General features: G+C 39.5%; 2 protein-coding genes across 3 annotated transcripts; both read right to left on the minus strand.

The window, feature by feature from the left end:
* Positions 1–101: 101 nt before the first annotated feature.
* On the minus strand, positions 102–5,046 carry LOC122873890 (mpv17-like protein). The gene is made up of 4 exons (XM_044191190.1): positions 3,826–5,046; positions 3,166–3,236; positions 2,744–2,773; positions 102–2,220 (listed from the first exon to the last, which is right to left on the minus strand). The coding sequence occupies exons 1-4, from the start codon at positions 4,127–4,129 to the stop codon at positions 1,975–1,977; spliced, it is 651 nt and encodes a 216-aa protein (XP_044047125.1). The 5' UTR covers positions 4,130–5,046; the 3' UTR covers positions 102–1,974.
* A 151-nt stretch (positions 5,047–5,197) lies between these two features.
* Positions 5,198–9,449, minus strand: ntan1 (N-terminal asparagine amidase). 2 transcript variants are annotated; one of them, XM_044191188.1, is made up of 11 exons: positions 9,291–9,449; positions 9,099–9,161; positions 8,337–8,439; positions 7,998–8,063; positions 7,792–7,900; positions 7,633–7,706; positions 7,482–7,535; positions 7,329–7,382; positions 7,138–7,235; positions 6,760–6,873; positions 5,198–6,577 (listed from the first exon to the last, which is right to left on the minus strand). In XM_044191188.1, exons 1-11 carry the CDS (start codon positions 9,300–9,302, stop codon positions 6,407–6,409), a joined length of 918 nt encoding a protein of 305 aa, XP_044047123.1. In that variant the 5' UTR covers positions 9,303–9,449; the 3' UTR covers positions 5,198–6,406. The 2 variants fall into 2 exon arrangements, with proteins under 2 accessions (XP_044047123.1, XP_044047122.1); XM_044191187.1 differs by having other exon boundaries at positions 9,099–9,323.
* Positions 9,450–9,491: the final 42 nt, after the last annotated feature.

A 9,491-nucleotide genomic window follows, 5' to 3' on the forward strand; every position in this document is an offset into this window, starting at 1 on the left:
GGTTGTTACAGGCAGACACAAAGGTTAAGTGGCAGATGTTTCCACATAAGGGGGTCTGGTTGCATATGGCAAAAATAGACTAATAGAATCTGTTTGAGTAGTCTGTTACAAATTTAGAAACAAGTTTATTAATAGGTGCCTAAAGCATCATTTTTGAAGTCTTAGAAGCAGGAAGAGATAGTCTGCATAAGTAAAACAGAGAGTGAAAACATGCTGCAGAAAGAAAGCCGTGCAGCAGCAGGCAGGCCTTTCGAAATACATGTGCTTTATATATTCCCACAAGAGATGGAGACAGAGCTGCAGTTGCATCTAAATGATGAGTAATACAGAGGAGTGAGTAATATTTCTGTCTGAACACAAGCCAAAACACACCCAGGATGCACCTTTGACAGCAAAATATCAGAGGTGCACGTGATATTTCAGATCAACTGTAGGCATAAGAAGATACCTGTGGGTCTGTTGTACAATATTCATAGTATTAATTCAGCTGTGTGAGACCGATCAAATAATAATACAAACACACAGCGTCTATAGCGCCAAAATGCTGGTTGCAAAACACATTTTAGACTCAACCACATCAGAAAAACAAAAATAAACAGATCTCTCTGTGACACCAGGAATTTCAGCAGTACATAGGAACACAAGTCAATGAGGATTTTTGTTAATTATCTGAGAAGGAAGTGAGAAGTCTGCCCTAAACCTTTTAAATTCTATATATAGGAATAACAGTCAGCTCTTGTACTGAGCTGTTCTCTATTTATAAAAACAACCTCTCTAGAAAACAGCTTGGCGGAGGCATCTGACGTTACATTTCAAGAATCACTGCAGGCCGGGAAACCTATAAAGTAACATTTTCACTCAGAGGTCAAGTAAAAAAATGGTTCAGGAAAGACAATAGAGTATCACATTAACATAAAGTCAACAGGCAGGCAGCATTTCCACGTTCAAGTAAATGGATGTTTGAGACAACCTTCATCAATCATTATCAGACAAACTCAAAGTAATCTTCAGTAGTATCTTATTACCACAATATTTAGATATAAAGGAATAATGGTTGAAAATGTGGACATCAAAAATGTATTTTCACATAGTGCTTTTTTGTTTTGTTGCTTCAACGATGCACTGTTTGTGAACCTATAGTGTGCTCATCATGGTCCATATGTATAAAGCACCTACCTTTACATTAATAACAAACAGATATACTCCAGAATATGATGGATTATTGGAACCTGTGTGCATCTGTATTTGGCACTTCTTACCAGAGTGTAAACTGGAATCAAAGCAGATAGTCCTTAGAGATCAGGCACTCTGTTGCAGTCACAGATAAGTCTCAGCACTTGTGCTAATAAAGAGAGAGTTATATTTAAATGTTTAGAAATCTTATGAAGTTAAACGTCTAAGCTAATATGTTAGCTGCCACTCCACACTGTGGAAATACTTCTTTCCCACGCTCATTCCAGTTTTTCATTCAGACGTAAAGCAGAGGAATCTGGAACATCATCCTTACACTTTCCCATCATCACAGCTTCCGTCACAGACATAGAAGTCATCATTTATCATCCCAATATCATTAACCATGGTCCAATTGAATCAGGGGGTTCTCTTGTTCTAAATGTGAGAACACAAGACTGCATTTATAAAAACAAACAAACAAAAACACCCTGATGAGAAATACAGCATGTGGATAGTTCACTGTCAGATGGAAAAGTAAGACTGAATTACATTTTCCCCACGGAGGTGATGTGCATGAATATTGAATAATATACTGTTTACACATTGCATTTGGCAGACGCTGTTCCCTAAAGCACATTACAGCGTCATGAGGACACATATTTTTAGTTTAACCCCAGTGAGACTTTGAACTCAAGCTGTGGCAGTGATAGCGCAGCAGTGCCACAGACAGGACTGCTCAGACCACAGCCTTTTCTGTTCATGTTTCGTCCCCCTCCATTACCACGACTGATTCTACATACTTCAGTTCTGAATAGGTTTAGATGCTACTGTTGCCTCTTTGGGAGCATCTGTCGTCTCCTTACAGTCAACTTTCTCCTTTGTGGATTCAGCTTCATCCTCTTTAGGAGGGAACATCCATGCCAGAGCAGCAGCGGCCGTGCCGTCTCCGCTCTGACGTGAGAAGCAAAGAAAGGTGGCCCAGACGAAGGCACAGCAGCCGGTGAATGTGGTCCGCACGTACAGAGGCACCAAGGCAAAGTTCAGAAACTAAGGGAGACAGATAAAGATTACATGTGTATGTATATCATTGTACTGGTGAATGACATGTTTACATATCCATAAATAAGTCAGATTTATTATTTGGAGTAGTAGTTTCTAAAAAATAAACAATTCCTATGCAAGTATTGTTGCGAGATATCATACAGAGACTCATCTCTCTAAGTCTAAATAACTGGGAATTTAAACTGCAGTATTTAGCCCTTACTTTGTCAGTTTTGTGTTATGATATTTGGGATAGGTCTAATATTTTAAGGGTTGATTTACAGGTTTGTCTTTCAAGATTCATCATATTCCAAAATTACCACAATTGGGTCACTTTAAATATTACAACAGCTATTGAAAGCAATGGAAATGTGAGGAAATTTAAAATTTTAACAGTGAAGAGAATCTATACTGAATCTAGATGTGACTGAAAGCTCAGGATAATTAGTAAGTGGACCTTTGAGCTTAGATTTTCTTGTTCCCAAAGGTCAAGAATTAACATCTGTGCATGGGAGATATTAATATTTACCTGCATAAATGGCCAAAACATTAGCCCCGTCTGAAAAGAGAGACAAACAGAAAGCATTTGTAGACTTACAAAATGTTCAGGAGAAAACCTCTACTGGCACAGCTGAAACCTATGATGACAAAATAAACATTATCTTTCACCTGTAGCGAGTGAGAGGCAGGTGACTTAGTAGAAGTCAGAGTTAGATAACTTCACCAGGAGAGCTCTCCCAGAACCAAATAATACGTGATAGGTTAAGTGTTTGAATACACAGAACTATGAGTATACAGTATATTAACTTCAAAATACATTGGGCATCAGTTTTGGATATGAGTGCACACTACAACTTCTCCCCTGTTTTGATTTAGGCACAAGTTACCTGTCACAGCATATCACAGTGGACACTGCGTTTCAGTGACTGCCTGTCTTCTGCTCCCACTCACCTTATATGTGTTCAGGAATTTTTCTCTCCAGTCTTCCATGATGTCCTCTTTTCCCTCCAAGAAGCTGACACCTGGGTGACAAACAAGACAAATGACAGTTAATTCTCTGTCAGCTGGAAAATTATTTGAGTGATGCAAGGTTTATAGACAGTGTAAGTACACTTTGAAGAAAGCACAAACACAGTATATATACAGTATATGTCTTATAGGAGGAGGAAAAATAATCACTATGGCATATATGTTGTGTTTTCTCAAGCTATTGAGTTCTCAAGTATTGCAAGTTCTTGGCATAAATCACCACATGTAATACTAATCCTTTAGGTTTAAGCGACTGATGATACTGATGATGTGATGCTTCCTCTACTATAAAGGTTCATATCATTTATCAAATCTAACGTTACCTGCTTGGAGCAGGTAAGATCTGCTCAGTCACTTTCATATGACCTCTGCTAGTCAAGGTTTGTTTAACCGCCCAATGAGCAACTGCTGATATTTACACAAGAGAAGAGCAAGGAGAGGACTTGTGTCAAGTTACAAATTGACAGCTATGTGATCTGTTTTGGAGTTAACCATTAACTGCCCGGCAGGCTCTCAGTGTGGACCTGGGAGCTGTGGTGTGCTGTCAGTAGCTGTCCTGCCCCTGCCGTCCTACCCACCGACCTGTGTAGAAGACACTGGTAGCCAGGGGCGCTGCTGTAGTCTGGTCCAGGAACAGCTTCCTCATCACCATCCCGGCCGAATTCCCGGGAAACCTCCGCTCCAGGAACCGCATCCAGAAGAAATTGAAGTTACCATGGAAACTGAACGCGATTACAGCGACGTTCCGTGTATGGCTCCAGTCCATTTTCTCCCTCCGCGAAAACCACTGGTGGACGAAGTCCCCTCCAGCGAACAGACAGCCGTACAGTGTAACGTTGGTGACCCACGGAAACCGACGGACATGTCTCAGAAACGCCTTTCGCATTTTTAAGTTATTGTCGTCCAGTGGAATGAAATGAAAGTGTAAGCAAATTGTAATAGTTAGGTTAACGTGTGACTTAGCTAACTTAGTTAGCTATATATGACAAATTACACGACCGCCAATTCTGTCTGGAAATCACTGTACATTTCGGTTTCCGATGGAAAAGGCTCATAAGGCTTACCCACGACAAAGACGTGTATATGTTCCTCGTATAATGGACGTCATAAAGTAATATAATCTCAGATGGGATACTTGCTTGTCGTGCACCATCCGACACCCGGCACGGGACTGCGAGTCTTCCACCGGCCGGGTCCACTCATTCTGCGTAAAAACACTACGCCCCTTTTACGTGGAAACAACAGTACAGTACACTACAGTTGGGCGGAGGGCGGAGCAAAACTGCAAACCCTGACCTAATCATGGCAGCGCAATCTGACGGAGTACCTGGAGCTGTCAGAACATTGTGGCAGTTTGTCCTGAGATGATTTGGGGTTGCTGTGGAAAAAAAAAAAATACTATCACAAGAGAGATGGATATATGATGCATCGATCAGTGGGGGTCAAGGGACTTCCGGGGACCACTGCGGGGTTTCACGGGGTCCTCAGTGAAATGAAGCCTTGTCTAAAGCCACCATGATACTCTCAGCTATTAAAATGAGTGAATGTGTCTGTCAAGTTACATATGTAATGTAGACTAGCCGAAAATCTGATAAGGATATGTTAGCCGATTCATTTCTTAAGTTCATTAATTTTACATTTGAAAAATAGACTTCAACTGGACAAACAATGCAATGGAGACTTTGGCATTTCTGCACTGTTATTTCTTGTTATTTATCAGCCGGCATCTACACCAATACTGATATATATCTGCGATAAACTAATATCGCCCAGGGTATCGTATAGTTGTTAATGGGTAATATATAGTAATACCCTGACAATGTTATCAAATTGCACTGGACCAAGTAGTTGGCAGAACCTCTATTCTTCTATAGAAGTGCTGAACTCCAAAAAATGTTCCATCCTTTCAACTTCATTCACTCTGCATACTCAATATAGACATAAGCATTTCAAATTAGATTTGACCATTTACATTTATTTAGCAACAGGTACAGTAGTTACAGAAACAAGTTGCACCAATGCTTTAAGCAGCTTGCAACCTTCTGAATAACACAACTGATGAAAAGGCCTTATAGAGTATATGGTGTTTTAATTTAACAGTTTCAGAAAAAGAAAACTAATAAAATCATATTTTGTTGCATTTGACAAGAATCCATATCATCCCTAGCAGAATATTACTATACACATTTACACATGCATTTTCCTAAAACATACACATTCATAGCCAAGTATACAGTTGTATGCAGAATATGTGATGAAATATCATATTCCACTCATCAGGAAGGTGCATTTGTAGTGAAAAATCAACTTGGCTCAACTCTTCAACAACGCAGAGCTTAGCAATTAGTATTCTCCTTACTGTTGTCGCAGCACGTTCCCAACCTGTAATTATTCCTTAGCAGTAGGTCAGGCTCTACCTTTAAGGACCCTTCACATGGTTTTACAGGTTTTAAGCTAATTAACTACATATTGTGCATATATTTCCAAAGCATAGCTAAGTTTTTAGATTCATTTCATACCTCCAAGAAATGTATTGGTTTTCACACTTAAAACTTATAGAGATAGGCAAGGCTTGATTTCCTTGCGACACAGTAAATGACAACATTGACTGACATATATATAAAAGGCAATTAAATAAAGTTTGAATTCTGCAAGTCGATTTAACTGTACTAGTATAAACACGAACAATGGATGCATGCAAGGTAGGAAATTAATAAAAAAAAAAGGTTTTGGGCTAAAAAAAACAACATATGAAAACGGTAAGTATGGTCATTTAACTGGACATAAGACAACAATGTTAATCATTTCCTTCGATAATCAAAACAGTCAAGCATAGTAGGACATTAACCTCGACTTACTGCAACACAGCAGATGGTGTAAGGCGCAGACTTCACACCACCTCACACGAGTGGAAAAAGTAACTGTTACAGGCATGAACAGAATTACTTGTACTTCCACTACTCTGTCTATTGGACCAGCCTGATGAGTCAGGAGAGCCATTCAACATACATTACATATGGTCCAGTCGGGGGTTACATTCACGTTAAGACACGATGAACAAAAAACAGACAGTGGGTGGATGGGTCACAGTGTATCCATTGAGCTGAGAGGCAAAAACAGTCAGGTTCCATGTTAAGGTTGAGTGAGAGAAAGGAGTAGTGCTCTATGACTGGACAGTCCTCTCCCAGTCCCCCCCCTCAGTCCTGCGGTAGAGCTGTGGCTGACCCCCGGGGAACAGGCTATCAGAACTGGGGTGTTGTAAAAGGAACTGAATGGTGGACTTAATGTGCTGGACGAAGTGTGGCGGCTCAGCCATTGGCGAGGTGGACAGGTACTGGGCATGAGAGAGAAATACCAGAGTCAAAGTCTGTAATAGGTCTCTTTCTGGACTGCTGCTTCACACTCACAGTGGGACATAACAGAGGGCTTGAATGAAGCATGAAAAATACTTAAGTATAACAAAGGATGAAGTAGATCACTTTAATAGGACTAATGATTACTTCCACATTCGTTTACCTTTAAAATTGTGTCATCATTTTGTGACAACCAGAAGGCAATATCCAGATTTGGAGACCACTTGCAAGGGCCAACTTTAACAAGTCCTTGACTTGAGTCATATATGTCAGCCATCTGCGAGACAAAAAAACAACAACAATCATTTTACTAATAATCTTTGCAATGACTTTTGTTTTTTATTCTCAATAAATAAAACAATTACCACATTATTAATTTTATTTGTTTATGATTATAATCCCATAAAAACATACTTGTGATTATCAAAACGTGGTTATGAGTTTTTGTGCCACACTTGTGGAGTTTTTCATTCAGAAAAATGTCCAGTATTCACACATAACAAAAAATAACAAAAACAAAACATTTTATATGTTATAATACCTGTCCCCCAGTGAAGGTCCTTGCTGATCGCAGCTCCTCTGCAGGTCCTTTATGAGTGAATGATGAAGGGAACATATCCCCTGTTTTAACATTTACACCTATGCAGAAACAGACATAGACACAATATATTAGAGGTCACTTACAATGAAAGCATTGCATCCTTCTCACTCTGTAGCATATTCATTACTTACCTATTCCATATACTATAGGCCTATGAGTTCCATCGACAACATTGTCATTCATTTCTACAAAAACAGAGAACGGAAGGGATGAGTGGATGAAGGCGTGACTGGTAGAATATTTCTAAACAATAGTAAACAAGCCAAAACAGGTATCAAAGTTACCTGTAATGCAACATGTTTCCAGATGAATATCCTCCTTCTGTTTCTGGAATGCTGCTGTAAAAGTGAAAAGAGTCTTTCTAAGTGTTACAAAGCTCAAATGGTGCCAGCATAATATTACAATGAGACATGAGGCAATTTAAAAAGACTGTACCCAGTATGTTAAGGCTGAGTTCATGGGATGTTTTTGACTCATCGTTAAATCCCCCGACAAGATGCAGCTCAAGCCTGCATAATAGAAAGCAAAGGAAATAAAGAACATCTGAATAGGATGCGCACTTTTATTATGTGTGTTTGTTTGTCTGTTTCATACCTGCCTTCCTTACTGTTGTTACTCAGTGAGATGACAGCTTTCACAAGGAGCGGGACTTCAGACCTGGTGCTGGAACCATCACAGTGAGCAAGGCAAACAGCTCCACTTCCTAATAGAATCATGGCAGACATTAAAAAATGTCATTCCTAACTGCATACACAGGCAGAATAGGGCACACAGCACATATCAAATGAAAGGAACCTTACCAGTGTGTCGCAGCACAACCAAATGGCAGGTGGTGGCATCATCAGATCCAATTACTGAAACACAGTCTGTGACATGCAAGATAAAAAAAGCATGTATTATCATATGATCCAGAATGGCTTACCTGGAGTACTATCTGGGAGTTAGTTCGAGGCTAATGTTGTAATTGCAGTATTTCATACCAAACAGTCCAGTCAAGAAAAAGCTCCCAGATCTCCTTATTCAAAAAACGTGTTATGTGGCTGAACTTACTGCATTAAAGACTACTGAGGCTTCTGTTGGTGGAGACACCGAAGGCTTGATATTTATATGATCTATTCCAATCATCAGGTTTTACTCACTGTCTGCTGGTGTTGTTGCAGCAAACTCTCTTTGTTGGACATACAACAGGCACTTTGGGTCGACATCAACAAGCGGCTTGGAGCAAAATGTTCTTGCATTTTCCTGTGACATAACAGTACAAATGTGTTACTTAAAAAAATCTGAAATTGACCCTAGGCTTTGTGGATTTGTCGCATTGAAACTGAAACACTATCAGGCTGTGATATTCATTAGTGTTACTTAATAGTTATTTATACAGACTGGAAACCTTCATCTCTGAGATCTTATTGGTCTGATTATAATTTTACTACCCCATTCAGTTATCATAGAGAAGGAAAAGGTAGCCTAATCAAACCTTATTCTTCAACTGATGAAAGAAAGGGCTTACTGGATTTCTGTAAGTATAAAAACAATAAACACCCCTTGTATGTCAAAATTATGTCCCACAAAGACCAGACAGGAGTCATCAAAAGTTTGTCAAATGAGCTATCATGTGTCTTTCATTCCCAATTTTCTTATTTAGTAGTTTTTAAAATGTAATTTTAGGGCACATGCACGGAATTTACAATTAGTTACACTTCTTTAGAAAAAATCATGATATGACAGTTTGCTGTATCATCCCTGACTGATTTGCGTCTGCCATGTCACAGCCAGTCCTGTTCATAAATGTAACGCTAATTTTGTTTTGCTCTAGCATTAACGGCCATAAAGTGATTGCTTACAGAAAAGTACTGTTAACTGGTGATGGCAGCTAAATTTAGCCACGCTTTCTGGAAACAAACCTGTAAATGTGGATATTTGTCGAACAGTTCCGCCGTCGAGCTTATGCGTCCAAGTCCCCTATTCTGAATTAACAAAGGCATTTCCTTAAACAAGGTCCACCTTAAAATCAACTGGTTACCATACTATCATAAAGACCAGTGGCTTCATATTCTTTGACTCATATTATACACATATCGCAGTAACTGCAAAACCTGTTCATCCATCGGTTTGAACTTCCTGGAAGTCCGTCTTCTTCTTCTACTGTTTCAAGGAAAAAGAGGCTCACGGTTTCTGACACACCGCCACCAACTGTTAAAAAGCACGAACGCGTACACGAATCACATTCACCATTATTATTTGTACGTAGTGTCCGTTCAAGTGAAACGAAGCTACGTAGAATTACTAGCCGAAGT

This window comes from Siniperca chuatsi, linkage group LG3, assembly GCF_020085105.1.
Source record: "Siniperca chuatsi isolate FFG_IHB_CAS linkage group LG3, ASM2008510v1, whole genome shotgun sequence".
Taxonomy (NCBI): domain Eukaryota; kingdom Metazoa; phylum Chordata; class Actinopteri; order Centrarchiformes; family Sinipercidae; genus Siniperca; species Siniperca chuatsi.